A 23,416-nucleotide genomic window follows, 5' to 3' on the forward strand; every position below is an offset into this window, starting at 1 on the left:
ACTCGATAATTAACAATTTCTATAGATTAATAAATTTTTTCCGATCCCGAGTTTGGCCGACTAAAAATATTATACAAATCGATAAAATAATAAGATAATTTTTTTATAAATTCACATGTAAATAAATGATCTCATTAAATCATAAATTAATAATATATCTATATATACATTTCATATAAGTATATAAACCAAACATTATATTGTTAGTTTATATTCAAAATGAAAATACCTCTACTTTTCTTAACATTTCAATATATTTTGATAATATTTAGTAAAATTATATCGAAAATCATATTTAAGTTATATGAAACATAAAAATATAAACTAGGTAATAAAATAAAAATATTAAAGTTAAATTTCTAAAATTTTATTAATGTATATACAGTAAAAACAATATATTTCTATTTTATAAAGAAAAATAGGAAAAAAATCTAAATTTTTTTTTTGTAAATTAATATCTCTATAAATTAATAAAACATCAAAATTTTATCATTATTATTTTATAGAAGTTTTACAGTAGTATGCACATGAGAAATTTCTAAAACATAGAGATTTCACTAATCCAATGCCAATGTTTATTGGATTGGATGTTTTGGTTTTCAATTTAAAAATGGTAGATCAAAACACTGTTGCCTAGAATTCATCAGAGTTCAGAATCCCTATAGAATGAACAGTCAATACAAATTGACATATTAATAGAATTCTTTAAACAATACAAGAATTCAACAAAACATCACTACGAATTATTTATGGCAACTATTGCATAACCAAACAGCTTCTTTTAGAACATTGACTGACTCCATAACAATGTTGTTGAACTAGAAAGTTTTGACTGTTTCAATTCACCTAATCCTTTGAAATTCCAAGTCTCACCTAAGTCTTTATTCGTTGAGGAATGCGTCAGATTATATCAGAACATATCAATTCTCAAGTCAAGTTTTAATTGATAACTGAAAGAAAGTAAAAAAAGTATCCAAAATAATGCAAACAAACATGGTAAAGAGAAAAAAGCAATTGCTGAAGAGAAAAAGCGACTAAATAGAAGAAACTAGAAAACAAACAAAAGTCATCGAATCTAACAAGAAAATGTTCTCACTTGAAAAACTATTAGATGGATTTTCAACTTTGTTTTATTGTTTTTTCCCTATTATAATATACAGTTTTAAGATATTCTTACTCATTTTTGCACTGCACCATTGCAGTCCATATGCTCTTTACCGACATACAAGATAGGCACAGATTTTCATATATTCAGACAGAAAAGTACAAAACAGAGTTCACAGATCCATTTAGTAAAAAAGAAAACAGAAGAGAAGTAAAAGAGTAGCCAACTTCATTTACATGGTCTCATGCAAGAGAAAAACTCTGTTAGCTTCTTAGTAACATCCATGGCTTGCAGCATGAGAAGAAAAAAAACTCCGCGATGGCCGTTGTGTTGAAGCAACACAACGAGCCAGACAACAACCAAGAAAACACACAAACAGCAAGGAGCTTGGAACAATAAAGAACAGTTCTCAGTGTTATGTTTTTTTTTTAGTTTTTTTTAGTGTTTGAAAAAAGGGTAAAACGTTAAGAGGACCCCTCCACTGATCTTTAAAAGTTGGAGTTTATGAAGAAGTTATAGTCATGGTGATCAACATTTAGCTGCTTCAGCCATGAATCTGCAGCACTCTGAAGGTAAACCAACCGGTCCTGGTCAAACCCTGTTGTTCCCCAAAGATCTCCTTGCATTTTGTAAGCAGCTAGCCCAAACGGAGGCAATGGGATTCTCTTGTTTGCAACACAACACTCTGTTTCTTCCTTGAAACTGTTGTTGCTAAGATCTCCTTCCACCACATTATCTGCACTTTTTGAAGCCGTTAATAAAATAAACAAGAAAGGGTGTTTGTTTCTTACGTCAACGAGCGGTAGTACCTTGAAAAGAAGAAGACAACGTATGATAAGTTAAGAAGCCAGTCGTCAAGTCCTTCTCGTTCTTGCAGCTTGGGATGTGATATATCGGGTACCTAGTTCATCAAATCATCACACATCAAGCCAAACACAAAGGTTTATATTAACTAAAGACTGAATACTTACCACGCAACAGCCATCCAGCTTGCAGGAGACATATCGACACTCCTTAAGGTCATCAGTCCCGGATATTTCTCAGTGAGCTCTTTTATCTGAAGATAGAATCAAGCAGCGTATTGGCTATGGAACCAAATTTCATTAAGTTAAAAAGAGGAGAGTGTAGTCACTATGAAAATCAAACCTTGTCGGTTAAGGGAACACGCTTGTACGGAGTATCTCTTTCTATGTACTTGAAGTCAAGGTAACCAAGTCTATCTCTCAGCAATAGTGTACCATCTGGATCAAAAACCGAATCTTCAGAGACAGCATCCCATGTTTTGCTTGAATCATTACTCATGGATCTTGACAACAATTTTTCACTCTCACTATCACTCCAACACTCACTACTCTCAGACTCAACCACCTCATTCAGGCTCCTGCAACACCCAAAAGAGCATTCAGTACAAAAACCAAGCACGTCGAATAAACTAGAGACCTGTCCTAAACACTTCCATTACCAAACCACAAAGACAACATGTTGTACATGAATCTAGACTTGTCAAAATGGGATAGGGAACCTGGACGTCAAAGCGGGTTTGTTAGTGTGGATTTGGATGGCGGATAGATATGGGACATAATATTGCACAACGGTTTCACCATTGTTTAGATCAACATGTGATCCAAAACCATACGCGCTCAGCTCATCGTAGCAATCCCAGAGATCACCAAGCGTGAAATACTCTATCCCTTTCTTCCCCTCCTGCGGCCACAAACAGAAAAGATCACTCACACAGCTTTGAAATAGCACATAAGCAATGTCATTAACACCTAAACACCCCATATACGACTGTAATCAAGCTGTTCACAACAGTTCAAGCAACTCAGCAACACAAGTGTCTTAGCATTGACATGTACGTGAACAGTAAATCTCTTGATCCCGAATCACAGACACACTGTATGAGACAGATCCAAAGGATATAGTATATACTAAGAAGACTAACCAAATCTCAGTACACTTACGCTTTTTGATTAATGAACATAAAAATAATATTCTAAAGCAATTCTGTAGCACGTTTCCACGTGGTAGTATACAATCCATGAAAATGATGTGACCATCAGATTTCACATATTATTTTTTTTCCGTGATGGACCATGCAATTATTTGTCTGTCCTTATTGTCAAATTTTATCTGAAAATTCACACCAAATCATTAAAAAAAACCATTACCAGTTCTAGGTTGTTTGATATATCACCACTGATTCAAAGTTAAGACTCTGTTTATCAAAGCAAAGGTTTGAAGAAGAGAGAAAAGACAATTAAAATCATTTTTTACCTGAGGAAGAGAAAATGAAGGAGGCTTGGGAGTGACTCCTAAGAGAAACCTCTCCAGATTTGAACGACCTTTTGATGAAGAACACCACCACCACATTATCTCTCCTGTTTTTCTTCTTCTTGGGCTCAACCTCTTGCTGAGATCAGATCTTTAGCATAATCGAGTCCACGCAAAATTTTGGAAATGTAATAACTTCTCAGTCGTCTCTCATTAGTCCCCAGTATGGTAAAGCTTTATGGCAATTCCCAACCTAAAATCTTTTTCCCTTTAAACACCTTTGGTATATCCCGACCGATTCTCTCTGACAGAAACTTCTCTTAAAAACAAAAACAAAACCCACCAAACAGAACGAGAAGGATTCTTTCAGAAATCGAAACTTTTGATTTGAGATATTAAATGAGAATCAGAAAAGTAAAGAGTTTTTTTAAATATAATTTTGTTACTCTCAATGGAGACAGAGAAACTGAAGTGAAAGATGAATAAAGCTTAGGATTGCTTTGTATTAATGGAAGAAAGAAAACGAAGAAGAGGACGAAACGCTTGTTCTCTCTCTATCACTCCCTCTGATCCTTTTTTATTTATTTATTAGCTATTTAATTTTCCCCCAAGTATGAAACTGAAGACTTTTGTTTGATCTATATTTTTTTCTCGGAGTCTTATAAATAAATATATTATTAAAACAACTAGTATCTAGAAAGAATAAAAAAGAGGATTGCATATTCCTTGTACATAAATTTGTTGTGTATTTATAGAATTTTTTTTTTTTTGAAAATGGAGACATTATTACGTCATTACAGCACCAAAATCCAAGTCACGTTGCAAATGAAAATAAAAGTAAATTGTTTTTATTTTCATTTTTGTTTGCAGTGGAATATATTTTACCTTCTGCTTCTATATGTTCTTTTAGAAGATAGATTAACTAAATATGGATCGATTGTATATTATGGAGATAACGAGGACGTTAGACATTACAATTTACTCTTTTGTATTTATGTGGTGAGTGATAAAGCCTTCTAGAAAAGCCACTTAATAAGATTTTTTTTTTTTTTGCAAGTTTTATCCTCGACTTAAATATCAGTGGTTTATTTTGTATAAAAATTTTACGAGGACTTATTCTTGGATTCACCTCCTAGAATAAACCTCTAGGTTCACCAACAAATAATGTTTGAATATCTGATATTTGATATCTTTTAAAAAAAGAAACATAACTGAATTTCCAAATTAGATTAAAATAAAAAATAAAAAATACATAAAAATAGTAATAGTTACAAAAAATAAATAAATTAATATTATTAAGTCTTCACTAAAATACTAAATCCTATACCCTAAATCCTAAAACCTAAACCCTAAATCTTAAACCCAAAATTTTTAAGTAAACCCTAAACCTTTTGATAAATCCTAAACCCTAAATCATAAATATTAAAAACTAAATCATAAAAACACCAAACCCTAAATTTTAATCACTAAATAAATTAATATTATTAAGCTTTTAGTAAAATAATAAACTCTATACCTTAAATCCTAAACCCTAAAATCTTAGGTAAATCCTAAACCCAAAAATTTACCTAAGCCTTTTGATAATCGTAAATCCTAAATCACAAATATTAAAAACTAAATCATAATAACACTAAACTCTAAATCATAATTACTAAACCTTAAACCCTTGGGTAAACCCCGAACCATTAGATAAATCATAAACTCAAATATTATATATTGGTCGGTGAACTTACGTGTTCATGAATTATCCAAGGATTCGGGGTTTATCCAAGAATTTAGGGTTATAATATAGTTTTGAAATTAAATTTTGTTTCCTTTTCTAAAAGATATCAAATATCAAATATTCAAACACTATTTTGTTATTCTTGAGAAACTGTAAAGACACCAATTCAATAAAGCAACGAGTTTGTCTTTGTGTTTTCAACATACAGTATGTTGATTAGTTGTGGCAGAGTGTGCACAAAAAAAAGATTAGTTGTGGCAGAGACTATTTTATAGGTAGATAGATATTAATAGGACAAGATTTGGGTTCACCCTCTACGGTGAACCTTCAAATTCACCACCTTTCTAATAACCAATCAAATTATCAATTAGACTAAAGATAAAATAATAAAAAAAAAATATCACATTTAATAATGCTAATGTCAATATTTAATCTCTAAATTCAAACTATATACTATAAATCCAAATTATAAACCCTAAATTTTAAACTATAAACCCAAACTCTATACCCTAAATCCAAACTCTATACCCTAAATTTAAATCTTAAACCCCAAACCCAAACCATAAATCATAAACCAAGAAATCTTAACTTTAAACCCAAAATTATACCCTAAACTCAAACCATAGACCCTAAACCCAAATCCTATACCTCTAAAACCAAACCATAAACCCTAAACCCAGACCGTAAACCCTAAACCCAAACCCTAGACAGTAACCCAAACCATGAACTCTAAATCCAAAATTTAATTCTTAACCTTAAATTTCAAAAGAACAACATCAATATTAATCCAAATATTTAGGATATAGGGTTTGAATTTTGTATTTACATTTTGGGTTTAAAGTCTAGGATTTGGGTTTAGGGTATAGGTTTGGATTTAGAGTTCAGATTTTTGGGTTTATGATTTATGGTTTGGGTTTAGGGTATAAAATTTGGGTTTAAGGTATAGAGTTTGAGTTTATAATTTAGAATTTAAGGTTTAGAATTCGGATTTAGGGTATAGAGTTTAAGTTTATGAATTAGATAGTGATATTAGCATTATTAAAATTGACACTATTTATTTTTTTAAATTATTTTGATTTTTGAAAAAAATATTTAATATTTTTAATCATTAATCTAGTTGGCACTTTGATTGGTTATTAGAGAGGTGGTAAATTTGAAGATTTACCATAGGGGTGAACCCAAATCTTGTCTATATTAATACTAGTGAAATTTTGTATAGAGTTTCTGGCGCTCTAGTAAATAGTATAGTCAATAGTGGAAGAAAATCGATTAAATTTTACATATTGAATAACCAAAAACAAACATCAAACAAATCTGAACATTCCATTCCATCATCTAACAGGGGTCTATAAGTTATAACTCGCCAGTAATCGTTTTGTTTAGTTTGTATTATCCAACAACCCTATAAATAATTAAAATACTAGACTAGTATCTCACATAGTCTTCAGAAATATGTCGCAAACTGAAAATCACATACTTTTATTGTTTTTTTTTTGAAAAGAACATACTTTTATTGTTGAAATATACTTTTTCAATCATGTGTCAATGATGTACAATACGTATAATTTAGTTGTACTATAAACGTCTCATGTATCAGTTTTAACTCGCAAATCTCATGCCTGATAAATACGAAAATAACTTAGATCGATCAACTAATCTCTTATATATAATTCAGACAGTGTTTTTGGTATGCCATTAATCTATTAGAGGTTTCTTTTCTGTACTTATCTTTCAAAATCTATTAGAGGTTTTAGTCCACAAATAACTCGAATAAAGTTTACTGTCGACTCTGAAATGAATCTTGATTTAAAATGAAATGGAGAAGCCAACATCTAGTAGAACTATGTTGAATCCCTACATCGGAAAAGGATGAAAGCGACATTGAGTATTTCTTTAAGGGTGCATGTAAATTTACGTTTAGGTGGAAAATCTTTAAGATTCTAACTATTTTCAGAATCATCCGCATAATGACAGACAATGCGAAAGTTTTTGTATGAACACCAATGATAGCATACGAAAAACTTTCAATTGGATATTTGTAGTAATAACATCCACACCTAAAACTTTATCATTGAATTTTCACCGTTAATTTCTAACCAGCTAAAGTCATAACTTCGAGATTGTCTCCTTTTAATAAATGAGATTTTGACATTTTATCCAAATTAAAAATCAGTTAATTTGGAGAAAGCAACAACAAAAATGAGTTTTAAAGAGTTTGATTTTTGAAACCGTGTTCTGTTACATATTTATAATTTATATCTGAAGGTAATATCTTTGCAAAATGAATATAGTAACTGTATATACGCAACTTTTTGTAACATCATATTATTTTATTATTATTTAGAGCATATCAATTTTGTATTTTATGTAGTTTCATAAACTTAAAACATTTCTAACGTAAAATTCTAGACATGAGTATCAAAAGCTAAAAAATGCAAATGTGTACTTACTATATAAAAATATTTTTAAAATATCTGGTCTAAGATATTTTGATGTAGAATTCTCATAATCTGACATATCCAAAATAATAAATTATTTATATTTTTATTCTAATGTATTTTGAGAATTGTAGAGAGATGTTTCTTCTTCTTTTTTGCTTTAATATGCGCTTGGCTATTAACTAAATTTAGAAGAACGACAACTGTATATATCGAGAATGAAATTATATATTGTTTACGAAAAATTAAATAAATAAAAGAGGAGAATGTGAGAGTGTCCGGTGAAAAGAAGACTGGAGAGTAGTATCTGAATACTGAACACTCGAGGTCGTGTGAGGTGTCGGGGCACTGGACTTCCTGTTGGACGCGTGTTTTCCAAAACTGCGTCAGTCTCTCGCGTTTTGGTCCTTCCTTTGTTATCTTGGAAAAATTGTTTTTTAAAGCAAAAATGATAACTATGTTCTCTCAGTTTAATTTCTATTTTATACAATTTTTCTTCTAATGTTCTTTAGTATTTTCGAAAATAAATAAAATAAACAGTTTTTTACAAACAAAAAATAGGGAAAATAATAAGTACTAATGAAATATCTATATCAATTTAGTGATGTTTTTTTTAGTTCTAAAATGTTTAAATTAAAATTTCATATTCTGGTTTATAAAAAAAGTAGAATTGATATTTTACAGAAAGTAGAATTGACATTCTACACAGTAGAAGATGAAATCTATTTCTTTTCATATGATCTACTATGTTTAGAATACATATTCTATGCAAATAATAGAAATCTAAAAATGTGTGGAAAACACATTCTGCGTTTAATCTATTGTTCTAAAATCTGTAGGAAACCCGAAATTTACACATTACTATAAATTTAAAACTCGTAGAAATCGGAATTTACACATTTATTGTAAATATAAAACTAGTAGAAATCGATTTCAAATATGTTTGATGTTTCTACATATAGTAGAATGCAGATTTTACGGATAAAGATAATCGGTTCCTTATTTTTAGAAATATAGTAGAATGCAGATTTTATAGGAAGATAATATTTTAGAAATATTAGTTTCCTTATTTTTATTAATTTTTTAAAAAAGAAAACGTGATTTAAAAAAAAAATATCGATTTAGAAAAAAACGTGATTTAAAAAATCGATTCAGAAAAAGAACGTGATCTTTTTAAAAAAACGTGATTTTAAAAAGAGTATTCTAATATATTTTTAATTGTTTTAGTTAAAATTTATATTTTAATATTTAACAATTATATTGTTAATTATAATTTCAAAATTTTAATTGAAATAAGAGCAATGTTGCCATTTTAAAAATATTTACCCTAATAGGACATAAAGTATATGGGATTAGCGTAATGTGATATAATTATCATTTTTTGCCTAAAAAAATATTTTCCCTATTTTGTTTTACAAATAAGTATTTATGCATAAACTTATAATAGTTTCAAAAAATTAATTGTAGTCTTTTGAGAATTAATTGTAGTTTGCAAGTTATACTTCATTTGACTCATATTTTGTATATACAGTTGTCTACAGTGGAAACAGATCGAATACTACAATAATTTTTATTATTTGCGATTTGTTTTATAGTTAATGGATATCTAGTTTTTTCCAATCTATTTTGTTTTACAAATATATGGATATCCAATTTTCTAAATATCTAAAAGAATTATAAATATTTACGAATATGAATATCTCATTCACTTGTTTTAATATAAAAAAATCTAAAAAACTATACAAGATTGTTCTTAAAAGTATCTTTTACATAATATAAAATAAAAAAATAAAAATTGGTGAAAATATATGTTCTTTAAATTTTTAAAAATTATATATATTTTTTATAAAAGAGAAAATTTTAGAAAACTGAAATTTTATAAAGAATTTATATTCTCTTAATTTAATACTTTATAGGTAATTTAATAAATAAAATTAATAAAATTATATGTTAAAATAGTAATTATATAAAATTATACATTAAAAATTCTATATTTAATTGTATATACTTTTACTTGTATAAAGGTAAGAGTAAATATATGAACTAAATTTTTAAACATTTGTTATTTATTTCGTTTTTGATAGATATAATTTTTTAAATATTTGTTTTATTTTAATAATTTATGGATATGCAGATTTTTAAATTAAATTGAAACGATTTGTTGAAATGGACAATAAATCAAATCAAAATTAATGGATAGACCTTACAGTTGTTTAGTGTTGGATATGCAATTAGTCGTAAAAAGTTGATTAACTACAAATTTTAGATTAGCTTCCAATCACATGTTATCAAGTTGGATTCTAGAGTGCTATTAGAATTTCAACTTCTTAGTTCTTATACATGTTTGTCTATTTTTTGTTGTGAAAAAAAGCATTTCGCTTCATAAAAAAAAAGAGCATTTTGTGTATTAATGATTTGAACTATATTTAGTTATTTACACGTGGGAAAAGTAGTTCCTTATTTATTTTTGGCTCAGTAAAGTGGTTAGTTTTAGATTAAGTCACGTGTCATACACTTTTTTGTCGTTTCCTCATCATACGAAACTATGAACGCTATTTATCTATTTTATTTTATAATCTGTGTACTATACTGAGATTGTGATGCAGGCAGGCATACAGCCATACATGTAGTGTTGATGATTATATATGTGTTGGACCGTGTGATGCGACGAATGTGGTCTTCTTTAGTGATGTGACTACCGGCTAAAGTAATCTAGTCAATAATCTCGCTTGTGCGTAAGCTCAATTCTTTAGGCCCATTTGTTCGTTTCTTGGGGTCATCAAGAAGGGCGAGAGAGAAACATGTCAAGAAGGGCGACATACCTGGATGTGTCTGAGATGACAAGTTGCAGTCACAACAAACCCCGACCAAACAAACAATACAAATCGCTTGACTCGAACAAAGTTTAGTTGAACTTTGGGCCTAAAACCCTTAGAAGCCCAATTTGACATTAATATAACAAAACTTTAACAGTAAACGTATTTTATATTAGACCCTGTAAGATTCCACCCTTTCAAACCATCTTTAACATGATAAATTCTCATTAAAATAAGATTGTAATCCTTCATATTCCTGAACTACTCTTCCAGGACTTTTGGGATGAGACTTTGAGTCCATCATTGTTTTCAACATTGCATATTTTGATAACATTCGTGATGTTCACAATGACTAAATCTCCCGCATCACATTTCAGACACATCATAGTAAACCAAACCAGAACTTAGGAAAAACTTTTTTACCAAAAGTCAAAGATGAAGTCTCTTATAAGATGAAGTATCTATCCCTGCGAATGCAAACCCTATTTCAGCAGTTTTCAAAGCTCAAGATGATGTAAATGGAACTATATATGTTTATGTACTATGTAAATGGAGTTGAAAGAAGTTTATAAATTATGGTAATTCTCTCAAATGACAATTTTACAAAAAAAAAAATACTCACCAAAATAGTCACAAGAAGTAAATAACCAAAAGATATTTCATTAAAAAGATAAAAGACTCTTTTATCTTTACTTTTTAGATATTTAAATATATATAATTATTTAAATAATATAAATAAAATTATTTTTATTACTTTCGAATAATATGTTTTTGAATTCAATTTTTTATTCTTTTCGATATTCTCAAAATTTTATTTTGAATTCCATAATTATTATCGAATATATTTTGAAACTTTTAGTATTTATTTTTCAAATTCTAAACTCTACTCCAAAACCCATTCTTCAAATCTCAGCTCTAAATCTAGATTAGTCAATCTTAAGGATATTAATATTTATTTACTCATTAATAATTTTTTTTTGATCATTTTGACCCAGCTATATTTGTGATAAAAAAAATTTATGGTTATTTTGGGAATTTTTTCTTATAGTTATACATTGTATTTATAATCTTATTATGCATGACCCAACATTGTTCAGTAGATATCCATATTCTGATAAAGAACAAGCGTGTTTTGGAGGTTAGTGGTCGCAAAGGATCCGACTGGTTTAAACGCAGCGGCTACGGTTGTAGGTGTAAGAGTTTGCGGATGAGGGTATTTGTGATTTCAAGCGCCATTAAGCGTTTTATATGACTGATCCAACATTTGAAAATTATTATGGTTGCAAAATATTTGTGATTGGTTAATTATAAAATATTACAGCGGTTTAATAATAAATTAGCAATATTAATATATTATAACATTACAAAAATATAAAACATACTATTATGATAAATATAATAATTATTAATATAATATGATTAATAATATTTTTTTTTTAATTAGTTGAAATTTATAATAATTACTTTTTTGAAAATTTATATCAAAAATTTTAAAGAGTATTTTGTTTCGGTTTATATATGTGTATATCTTTGTATACGTATGTATATATTTATTTTAAAAATGCTAATGAATAGTTATTTTAAAGTTTTTATAAAACAAATTATGATATTGTTTATGAATTTAAATTAATATATAAAATGCTTATATGTTTTTATTTATAATATTTCCATTTAAAATTTTTAATTTAAAAAATTAAAAAATATTTTTAAAAATTAATTTTATATATATTTATCCACCGCAACTGCAAACGTTAGCTGGAACCAACTTTTGATTTTAAAAGTTTGAAGCGGTTTAAAGCGATTTGTAACCGTTTATATGATTATTTTGAAATGCTGTTAACAGTTACCAACCACAAAAATTGCGTTTACGGCTGATATCAGGGAAACCAGTTAGACCCTAACAATAATTTTAGAGCCCTTGATATTTTTTAAGTCCCTTGATACTAATAGTTAAGGGCTTTAATTTTTTTTTAATAAAACATGTTTTTACATATGAATTTTCAAAAAACTTATAAATAAAATTAAAAGGCCAAAAATTATTTTATATGTATATAGTTTTTTTTTCACCACAAATAAACAAAACATTACTGACTAAACTCTATATATATATATATATATATTAGAACATTAAATAAACATAAATTTCAAAGGGTAAAAATTATTTTGTCCCAAGGTCCTTAACAATGTTAAACCGGTCCTAGTTGAGCACCGAGTACATTGATATGAGCAATGATATGAGATTAAGTGGGATTTGGACTGGTTTGCAGATTTTATATTCAAAATTACAAATATTTATATAAAACTAAATATATAACATTAGTTACTTTAAAATAACCTTTTTGAAATTGTATAATATGTCTTATATTTAAGTTTACTCTTCATAATAAATTTAGAAATTATCTAGTTATTGTTTTAAGTAATGCAATAGTCTTTTTACGCTTCCTCTCTTGTGAGTTGTGGTAAAGGTATGAGATATCTCAATATTACATACACATATGACTTTCTTTTTTTTGGTAAACTAAACATATGACTTTTTGGTAGATAAAAAACTTCAAATGTGCTGCGTAAGTTGAATTAAAACGGATTAAATGGCGTCGACACCTTTAATCTTTGGATTACAGTTGTCAAATGCTTTTTAAGTTTTCTTAAACTAGATTAATGAATTTTGTTTATAGTATTATAAGTTAAGAGATTGTGAACCAAGAGAAGAGATGGTGTTCATTTATTTTATAGATATAAGAATGCGTAACTTTAACGAAGCATTTGCATTGTTCCCTCAACTCGTCATCCACTAATAATTGATCAGATACGTATTCGTAATTTTTTATTAGTGTAAAGAAGACAAAATGAAAATGGGTTGGATGATGATTTGGTAATTGGTGTAGTAGTATATATCGCATTTATGTCGTGTCATTACTAGTTATTCCACTACTGATAGTGTTTTCGGTCTTCCTCAATTTTATGCTTCTTTCACCAGGTTGATGCAAAGCAGACCAAATTGTCTTCTTTCTTATGTCACTTTGCAACATGATTTGATGTTTTACGTTTAGTTAATTACACTCGGATACACATAGCCATGTATTGTTTGGACTTCATTATACATTATTCAGCACCGGTCCAAACATTGTTAAAAAATTTAATAACCTAAGCCAAAATGAAAAGAAAAACGTTATGTTTCATGTAAGAAAAAAATTTCTATTTAAGTGCATAATGAAAAAAAAAAATTATACATCATTGTGCCCCAATCGGTCGCTGACTGGCTTACGTAGCTTCCGCTACGGGCCGGCTTAATTTGGACTTCAAATTCGACTTGCTCATACAGTTTGTGAACTCTGATTGGCATGATTACTTCTAGCTAGTGATACGACGACCAGAACATAATATTACACTATAATTATCAAACCGTTTAGTCACTTGTGTTTTTTCCTGATCTCAGAAATTTTCTTTTATCACTACTTTGATAGTCTGAACACTTTAATTTTTATTATATAAGTATAAATAAATTTGGAAACTATAGACATATACCAATACAATCACATAAAATCTAAGCAGAATATGCCATAGCTATACATTTTATTCTCATATAACTGTCGATGACATATGTAAACGTATAACAAAATCTTACGTAATTTATCATCCGATACGAGAAAACACACATGAAAAAGGAGCTTTAAATTACGAATATTCCTCCTGAAAAATTATATCTTAATCAAGAAAAGTTTGTTGATGATTACACATAGACGATAATACTACACGTAATCACAAGTGTTTTCATCCTCATGATCAAATTACAATATAAAAAAAATCGAAATTCTATATCAGATAATTTCAGCCAACGACACTAGCACAAATTATTAATATTCAAGGTAAGTTCATGAACAATAAATAGTTGTTTCCTAGCCAAATAGCAAGTGCGAGTTAGTATGGAGGTTTCTAGTTTTAACAACGAAAGACGTGTTACGCGATTAACCTAATTGAGGCTAGTTTATGATTATGCTGATAATGGTAATCATGACCCTAGTCCATTGTTGATTTAATCAAGCAGAAAATGCCTAACATAGCGAAATTGTTCTTCTTCACAAAAGTGTAATACACATATAATTTAGTTTAGTGAACACGCCAACTTTTCTTCTTTCTATTGGGATAACCCGAAAATAAAATAGGGTTAAAGATTCTGATACATTATCACTATTTATATCAATATATCATAGCATAGACAACAACATTTATGAATTTTGGACTGTATTTGATATATAGCTCGGAAAAGCTTATGAAATTATGAACCTAGGTTACTAGAGATTAGAGAAGAAGTATATATTCACATTCTAGAAAATAGCTAGGTAGGAGCTAAGAAAGAACGTTATGTACATCAAATATACAAAAAAATATAAAGGTTTCCACATCCTGATAGATCTCTCAACCCCCACGTTATGTCCTAATCGTACTATTTAATCCACTTTCTTCATGGCCTCTCCGGATGATCGCACCTATTTAATATACTAATCCTCTTTAATCATGATTAATATACTAATCTTTAATGATCCAATTGCGCACCACCCTTTTTAGGTGTGTAGTACCCAATAATCTAAACGGAAAACTTGAGTAAGTTCAGTCTTCCATTAACTGTGCAAACCAAAATAAATTGAGTGCTGAAAGTTTACGTTTTATTATCAAGAAAAAAAGAGGGTTGCGTTTCTCATAAGTAACTACAGTTTTAACCTATTCCCACCTTTTTAGTTAGAGGTTAGCTTTGGTTTTTTCAAATAAAAGTTTATTTTTTTAATCTTATGAATTATTAGTTAATTTGATTTTTATACTGCTTTTATAATAAGATTACTTTAGTTTACTGAGTTTATTAATTTTTTTCACTAATGTATTTAAAGATTTAGAGTTCGAATCACAAAATACAATTTAATAGTATTTATGTAGATTATTCAAAATAATATGACGACATGGTATTTTATGTAACTAGAACTGTGATAATCTTCTTCTTTTTGTGATCCTGTGTGAATCCTCAAAATTTTATAGAATTCTTCATTTTAAAACCTTTGATTAATGGTCCTCAACTCCTCATATAGAGAAGCAACTTATAATTTTTTTGATTCAAACTATTTCATGATTGGCTTAAATTTTTCTTTACACTATTTGCCTTCTTTTTGGTATAGAGATCCTGTGAATATCAATCGTGGAACCACATATATTATATCGTAGCACTGTATATCTTATGGCATACCGATACGTAACATTCAACTACTTACGGATGAATACGTTTTCTTATACAAAGAGAGTTTCTTCCGAAATTCAAACTCATTTTTTCATGTATTATTCGGCCAATACCTACAACTAAACCGAACTCTTTGAAAGCGCGATCAAACAAACGTTTGATGAGTTTTGGAACCCACATGCATTGTTGACACATCTAAGAGGTAATTCTGTAGTTTCAGCCATGTGTTCTCCTTATGCATCATACATTCTTTTCCTTCTCTTCATGCCACAATTACATTATAACCGTAACTTTTGTCGTTTGTTATATTTACTTTTCAATACTTTTTATATTAGTGGGAACAAAATAGTTACGTTTGTTTCAAAAAGAAAAAAAATGAATAACATTTGTGGACAAAAAAGATGGAAGAGAATTTCAAAAGAAGAGAGCTTTGCACACCTTTTTAGTTTATGTTTTGGTAAAGAGTTACATTCACCCCATAAACGTTAATAGTTCAATAACAAGTTCTAATAATTTGTAGATATCTTATTGGCCAAGGTGATTAAGAGTTTACATTAAATCTGAGGTTCAAATCTTCCAGGATATGGTTTGTTACATTTATTCAGATTAATGTAAAGAAACTTATAGGAGAATTTCAGCTGCCAGTAAAACTGTTTTGCGTGAATCTTTAGAAAATGGTCATATTTTTTCCTTTTTTTGGAACACTTATAAGATGGTACTATTCGTTGTAACTAGTTGATATAACACTTTTTATAGTTTTTAACAGAGTAATAATAAATCATGTTAAAAGGTTTAAATAATTTTTCTCAGTTTTCAATTATCTGCTCAAGCTAATGAATATGCCAATCAGACGCAACTAATAATATATAGACACAATATAAGAAAAAAAAGTTAATTGAGCTATAAAAGAAAAATATCATGACTCGTTACCCACAATTGGTTTAATTTTATTCTTTATTCGAGAGTGATGAATAAGTTACAAAACGCAGCTCGACCATGTATATATATAAACGGTCGCTTACTTAAGACATATCAAACAAACAAACAAAAAAATAAATTAAAAACAAATTTATCTTACACCTGAAACAACATAAAAAAATATGAAACCTTCTGAACAAGAAGCTCCCAATCTTGCGGAGACAATACTATCAAATATATCAAATGATTCATCAGCATCCGAGAAAGGAGAAGCAACAAGTCAACAACAACAATCCAACAATGGCTTTGCACTCACAGTCGATGAGGTGATCGAGCAACATATAGGAGCACTTGGGTTTTCTCAGATCATGCATGCTCTCTTGGTCTCCATTGCTTGGACCTTCGATGCTCAGACAACTCTTGTCTCTATTTTCTCCGACGCTCAGCCCTCTGCACGGCTTCTCGCAACTGGAGCCATCGTGGAGGGCTCTTTGATGTGTGGAATGTCCACCGGAGAGTGGGAATGGATCGGAGGAAAGAGCCACACTATTGTTTCTGAATGGGATCTCATATGTCAACATAAGTTTCTTGTTGCTCTTCCATCTACTCTCTTCTTCATCGGTTCTCTTTTCGGTATGACTCTTAACCCGGTTTATAATATCCGGTATTTACTGTCTGGAGAGTGCTTATTGAGTATAACCATCTTTTTGGTTTAATTCGGATTCAACTCGGTTTTGAAATATATTTTCATATAATTAAAGAGAACCGTTAAAAAACCATGGGTTTACACGATGAATCCAAAAACTTCATAATTCTCATTTAAACTAATTAAAAATTTTTTTGATCAAAACTAATTTAAATTTTAGAATTGTTTGTTATTTTAATCATTTGTAGATTTATCCTTTTTGAATACGTTAAGAGTTATCTGTTAAAAAAAAAGAGTTATCTGTTAATATATTTCAGCTGTGGTACCAATAGTAAAAAACAGTTTGGTATATTGGTTAAATGTCAGTTAGGTTGGTTGGTTTATGTGGTCCAAAAATCTTAAATCAGTTCGTATCCCTTTACATGAATCTCATGGTGGCTTTTGTTTTCCCCGACAGGTTCTGGAGTTTATGGATATCTTGCAGATTCATGGTTTGGTCGGAAAAAGACACTATTTCTCTCTTGTCTACTAACCTTTGTCACCGCTTTGGCCATCTCCTTTGCCCCAAACATTTGGGTATACGCGTTCTTGCGTTTCGCCAACGGGTTTTTCAGATCAGGAATCGGTTCTTGCTGCATCGTGCTCGCCACCGAGGTAGTCGGCAAAAAATGGCGTGGACAAGTAGGGCAATACGGTTTCTTCTTCTTCACGTTAGGGTTTCTATCGCTCCCTCTCATGGGTTACTTGGAGAGGAAGTCATGGAGAAACCTCTACAGAATCATATCCGTTTTACCGCTCGGATACGCTCTCTTTCTCTTGCCCTTTGCCTACGAGTCCCCACGATGGCTTCTCGTCAAAGGACGTAACAAAGAAGCAATGACGGTCTTGAAGAAACTCGCTAGGCTCAACGGGAAGCAGCTTCCCGCTGAGCTTAGCCTGGTTGATCCGATCCAAGGACGAGATGATCGAACCTCCTCGTCCTCGTCTGAGAACTTTTGGAAAACGAAGTGGGCGGTGAAGAGGATCTTGATGGTTATGATGGCTGGTTTTGGAAGTGGTTTTGTTTACTATGGGATCCAGCTAAACGCTGAGAATCTCAACTTCAACCTCTACTTAACCGTTGCGGTGAACGCTCTCATGGAGTTTCCCGCGGTATTCATCGGAAGCTTCCTCCTCGGGGTGATGAACCGTCGTCCACTGTTCTCAAACTCGTCGTACTTAGCTGGCATCTCGTGCTTGCTATGCGCGGTTCTCTCGCTCCAGCGTGTGACCAGAGCCATGCCCGTTGCCAAATGGATGCAGCTTGCGGTCGAGGCGGTTGGGTTCATGGCGTCCTCGACCGCCTACGACGTCCTGTATGTCTACGCGGTCGAGCTGTTCCCGACAAACGTCAGGAACTTTGCGGTTTCGCTTCTGCGTCAGGCGTTCATGCTAGGAGCGTCTGCGGCTCCTTTGCTGGTTGCGCTGGGAAGGGAGAGTGCGATGATGTCGTTTATTGTGTTCGGCGTTGCGTCTGTGCTGAGCGGCGTGGTGAGCCTGTGGCTAAGAGAAACGCGAAACGCTCCGCTTTATGAAACGCTAAGGCAGCAGGAGAAAGCTGAAGAGATGGAAAACAGAACAGAACACTCTTTATCTCCCAGTGCTGTTCCTTAAATAAATATTCTAAATTCCAATAATTGGGAAAAATGTAAAATCTTTCGATTTTCCATGGCAATGTAACGCAGCGTAGAATGTTTATTTTAAAGAAACGTTAAACCTAAATTAGTCAGGACCATGAATAAAAGAAGGTTATGTTGCAAGAACTTGATTTAAAAGACAGAAAATAGAAACCGATCTAACCTTAATAAAAGGATCATTGGTGTCTGGACAAGTGATAATAAACAAAAACATCAGTCTTTCTGTTCGCAAAAAAGATTTAAGAGAAAACAAGAATCTGAAAGGTGCTCAAAAAAAGGTGGAGGGGTGTGAGCTCTTCTTATTCTTCCTCTTAAGAAGCAGCAGCTTTGGGCTGAGCAGCTTCTTCAGCAGCTGGAGTCTCGAACGTCTCTCCCACGACAAGATCAGGGACGTCATCATCGTCGTCCTCTTCTTGGATAGTTGCTGGAATATCAGCTCCACCTGGTGGCTGTTTCTGGAACTGCTCAGCTAGCTTCTTCAGGTTTTCCAAGTTATCAGTCCCTGAAATATTCCGAGTAAGATCATGGTTCAATACAAAGGATCATTAGTTTGGAAAAGGGTAGTGTGTTTACCGAGTTGGCTGATAATCTGAGGAAGTATGTCTTGCAATTCTACAAGAAAATTTAGATTTTTGGGATTAGAACACGCACACAAGCAGAGTATTTGAAATTTGTATACAACACTTACTCTTGGTCTGTGGGGTACCGCTCACAGCCCATGTGTTAGCAGCAACAGAGGCTTGAACTGTAAATAACAACATAGAAAATATTAACCCAAATGCAGAGATTTATAATTAAAAAAAAGTTTGGAGATTTTTTGTTTACCCTTAGGGTTAATGAACTGAATGACAACATCATCCTTAAAGATGTTAACTTCCTCGATCCCGGGAATGGAGTTGACTCCAACTCTCTTAAGAGTGCTCTGTAGCTTCTTGTCATCGGTGGTGTTCGTCTTGTGAACTGCCTTCTTCTTTCTGAAATGAGTTAAAACCAAGACTAAGTCCAGAGAGAGAGCATAAACTTTGCCTAATGCTTACATAAATATAAAGACTATTATATACCTTCTTACTGTTCCCTTTCCGCCAGTGCGGACAGTGTTAGCCATCTTCATTAACTTCTCCCTATTCATCTGTTGTAACAAAACACACACACAAAGTTAATCAGGCATAGAGAACTAATCAAGTTATGATTGTAGAAATCAATTATATTAATGGAATACACAAATGACTAAGATGCAGGGCAGTAAAGAAGAACAAAGCTTGTATTTTTATTTTACTATGAGCTTAATCTAAGTTTCAACATTTTCAAATCGATTAGGTATACATTCCTTGATATTGTCACAGTACACTTAACATTTAGTTAAGTTGTCGGAAAAAAGACGATATTTATTGAAAAAGACAGTAACAGTTCAGCTAAATCAAAAGTGCTAGACTACTGAAGTGGAGCTTACCTTGTTATTTCGATTTCTAGGGTTCTTCCTCCGACAAAGGGTATAGGAAGACGATAAGAAAGTGAGAGAGAGGGAGAGAGAGGAGGATCCAAGCGGCGGTGAAGGGTTTTGCCCTTTTAGTAATAATTTCAATGCCTAGCCAATCTCTCTACCGTTTGGGCCATGGGCCTAAATCTATGGCCCATTTCACATTCCAAATTTTACTGTTTTTTTCTCGTCGGTCATCACAAGTACCGTGGGAGTTCTGCAGAAAGAACTCAAGTACGACTGTGTGATAATTAAGAAGCAAAATTTAACAATAGAGCTTTTACTTCTTATGTAACTATGTAAGCTCACCAACAAGAAGATTATATGTAATATCCCAAAACTTTTGCCGAAAAAATAATAATATATGAGAGGTTTCGTTACAAGTCCTTTCTAAAGTAACAGACACATTTGATCTCAAACATTGTTTTTTTTTTGGTCTTTCAATCTTAAATCTTTTCCATTACGCTTGGAACTCGAGGAAGAGCTTAAGCTTCTGCAACAACATCTCGTTCGTTCCAAAAACCGGTTTCTTGCTCCCGATCCAATCTCTACCAAGAATCCCGGTTCTGTCGCTGCTCATCATCTCATCGCGGAACGTGGAAACAATCTGGTATACCGATATCCTCAAAACATCAGAAGCTGCGTAGGCATAAGAGTGTAGCGCCCCACTTCTCTTTCTGATCGGCTTAACATCTTTCCTCACCATGCTCGAGGTCGCCCATTTGATACTAGCAGGTCCCAACAGCTGTTGCGGCGACTGCAGATTGTTCTTCTTCCCCATAAACGTTTCCACAGCTAGCAGAAGAGAGAGGAGGGTCGAGACGACGTCTGCGTTTGCACCGGAGAGCTGTGCTACTCCAAGACTGTCTTCCTTGTGCGAGATTGAAGTGAGGGATGCACTTGTTTGAGCACACCATGCATATAGCTGTGTGCATGTATCAGATAGAGAGAGCAATTAGTTTTTGCGTTTTCAGATACAAAAAAAAATAAATTTGAATTGCGTTTTTTTTTAAACCTGGAATGACTTGAGTGATTCGCCAAATTTAGGATCGATGTATGATTCACCTATCTCAGTAAAGGTGTGGTCTAGACCAGCGGCTAACTTGGAGGCAAGCTCTTCTAAAGGCCTCAAGCAGAGAGTGATGACTCTTCTGTAAGTCTCGCTGGACTCCGCGAAGAAAGCAGCGCGACGCCAAGTGTCGACATTGTTCTGAGACACCATGTAGAGGTCAAGGTATGCGAGATACTGCTCGAGGGAACCGGGAGGACTCCCTTCTAAAGCAGCGAGAAGAGGCTCGCTTGGATTCGTTTCTGCTGCTGCAGATCCTTTTGGAGGAGCAAAAGGAAAGCGTTTTGTGTGCAGAACCTGTAAATAGAAAATGACAAATCATAACACACAGAATAAAGCTCAAAGTGAGGGCCTAACTCTTGTGCAATCTACAAGTTACCTAGAACTAAGTTCATTAACACGTTACATATACATCCAATCTAAATGGTTATATCTATCACCAAGCAAACCAAATATGCAAAAGAAAAAAAATTAAATAAAGACAAGTGAAAGTAGATGAACAAACCTGATGAATATGGTGAGTGACTTCCCAAGAGAGAATCAGACAGAAACTACCGGCATAAGAAATAACCTGCTCACCCAAGAATCTCGACACGGAGACAAGCCCACCAGACCAGTCTAGCAGAAACAAAAGCATTATCGTGGACAGAACATAAAGCACACCAGAGAGCTTCAACGCTTGTGTTAACGCCGAAGGGAGACCAATCTTGAAGCTGTAGACCGGTGGGCGCTGTTTTCGAAATTAAAAAAAAAACACACAAAGTAAATAAATAATCAAACAAATCAATCAATGAATCAAGAATGTTAATCAAACCTGAATGATTGGGAACTCTAAAACCCATCGCTGCTTGACGACGAAGAGGACGGCGTAGAGCAGACCAGTGACGAACCCTCTAAACCCTACTCTCCCGACAACTCCGGTCTCAAGGCAGAACACGGCGGCGGAGCAGAACCCCGCGAAGCCGGTGGCGGAGACGAAGAGGGCGATGCGGAGGGAGAGGCGAGCGCGGCGGCGGAAGTCGGGATCGGAGAGGCGGCGGAGGAGGCCGAGGGAGAACTGGAGAGTGGGGAGAGGGGAATCGGAGTTCGGGGAGGAGAGGAGAGCGAGGGAGATGGAGAAGATGAGGTTGGAGGCGTGGAAGACGAGGAAAGTGAGGAGGAAGGAGACGAGGGAAGTCGTGGAGAAGAGGAAGAGGTTGAAGAGGAGGAAGATGGCTGATGTTGGGATTGATTGCCAGATTAGGAAGGCGGCGAAGCGGTGGCTGACTACTGCCTCCGGTACGGGAGGAGAAGGCATTATGTTTTATTTAATTATTTTGAATTGAGTTTTCGTGTCCGAAGTTGAGAAGTGAGTGAGCCAAGGAAGGGAAGGGGGAGAGAAACGGAGGCGCCGGGTGTAGGGTGTACTGGTTGGGTTGGACGCCGAGTGCGTTTTGTTTACGCTATTATTACAAGGTTTTATCAGCCCATTGGGCCGTATATATGATTCACTATGTGTTATGGTTCTCTTCATCTTTTTTGGACAAATTATTTGCTTCTAACTAAGTAACGATCCATGCTAACATCAGGTCTTACCTTAAGCTGGAACGAACCTAATCTCAAAATCCATCCCTCATCCATTGATTTGAAATCCTTATTCCTTATATAATACTCCAGGATCTTATTTGTTTAACCAGCTGATAGACAACTGCACTCCTTTCCTTTCTGGTTAACCAATTACTGATAGTAGACCGTACATGTCTAGGATTTTGGGTTCAACATCCTAAACCTCGTATACTTTTTATATATGTTCGAATCGGATTCCATACTTCAAAGTTTATGTAAATTTTATATAACTCTATAGAAGACTTACTTTGAATCCAAAATGATTTCAGATTGAGTACAACAATTCGAGTTCCTAATATTTAAATCATGAAATTGAGTATTTGAATCTACATATATTTTATTCAGATTTTGTTTTTTAAATATTTTTTTTTGATATCCACTCAAATTCATTCAAATTCAAATCAGATACCCAATACCTGAAATACCATCCTACAAGAATCAGTTC

General features: G+C 32.6%; 4 protein-coding genes across 4 annotated transcripts; 1 reads left to right on the top strand and 3 right to left on the bottom strand.

Moving 5' to 3' along the window:
• Positions 1 to 1,223: 1,223 nt before the first annotated feature.
• Positions 1,224 to 4,013, bottom strand: LOC108824317 (uncharacterized). The gene is made up of 6 exons (XM_018597722.2): positions 3,383 to 4,013; positions 2,628 to 2,809; positions 2,252 to 2,486; positions 2,077 to 2,162; positions 1,915 to 2,006; positions 1,224 to 1,841 (listed from the first exon to the last, which is right to left on the bottom strand). The coding sequence occupies exons 1-6, from the start codon at positions 3,476 to 3,478 to the stop codon at positions 1,594 to 1,596; spliced, it is 939 nt and encodes a 312-aa protein (XP_018453224.1). The 5' UTR covers positions 3,479 to 4,013; the 3' UTR covers positions 1,224 to 1,593.
• Positions 4,014 to 16,618: 12,605 nt separating this feature from the next.
• On the top strand, positions 16,619 to 18,880 carry LOC108823534 (organic cation/carnitine transporter 1). Its single transcript, XM_018596765.2, has 2 exons — positions 16,619 to 17,131; positions 17,602 to 18,880. The coding sequence occupies exons 1-2, from the start codon at positions 16,681 to 16,683 to the stop codon at positions 18,795 to 18,797; spliced, it is 1,647 nt and encodes a 548-aa protein (XP_018452267.2). The 5' UTR covers positions 16,619 to 16,680; the 3' UTR covers positions 18,798 to 18,880.
• Positions 18,881 to 18,967: 87 nt separating this feature from the next.
• Positions 18,968 to 20,395, bottom strand: LOC108823529 (nascent polypeptide-associated complex subunit beta). Its single transcript, XM_018596756.2, has 6 exons — positions 20,271 to 20,395; positions 19,882 to 19,949; positions 19,646 to 19,794; positions 19,509 to 19,565; positions 19,394 to 19,432; positions 18,968 to 19,322 (listed from the first exon to the last, which is right to left on the bottom strand). The coding sequence occupies exons 2-6, from the start codon at positions 19,947 to 19,949 to the stop codon at positions 19,132 to 19,134; spliced, it is 504 nt and encodes a 167-aa protein (XP_018452258.2). The 5' UTR covers positions 20,271 to 20,395; the 3' UTR covers positions 18,968 to 19,131.
• A 222-nt stretch (positions 20,396 to 20,617) lies between these two features.
• LOC108823558 (uncharacterized) lies at positions 20,618 to 22,787 on the bottom strand. Its single transcript, XM_018596793.2, has 4 exons — positions 22,181 to 22,787; positions 21,872 to 22,096; positions 21,313 to 21,663; positions 20,618 to 21,222 (listed from the first exon to the last, which is right to left on the bottom strand). Exons 1-4 carry the CDS (start codon positions 22,661 to 22,663, stop codon positions 20,758 to 20,760), a joined length of 1,524 nt encoding a protein of 507 aa, XP_018452295.2. The 5' UTR covers positions 22,664 to 22,787; the 3' UTR covers positions 20,618 to 20,757.
• Between the last annotated feature and the right edge of the window lie 629 nt (positions 22,788 to 23,416).

This window comes from Raphanus sativus, chromosome 9 (assembly GCF_000801105.2).
Source record: "Raphanus sativus cultivar WK10039 chromosome 9, ASM80110v3, whole genome shotgun sequence".
NCBI classification, from domain to species: Eukaryota; Viridiplantae; Streptophyta; class Magnoliopsida; order Brassicales; family Brassicaceae; genus Raphanus; species Raphanus sativus.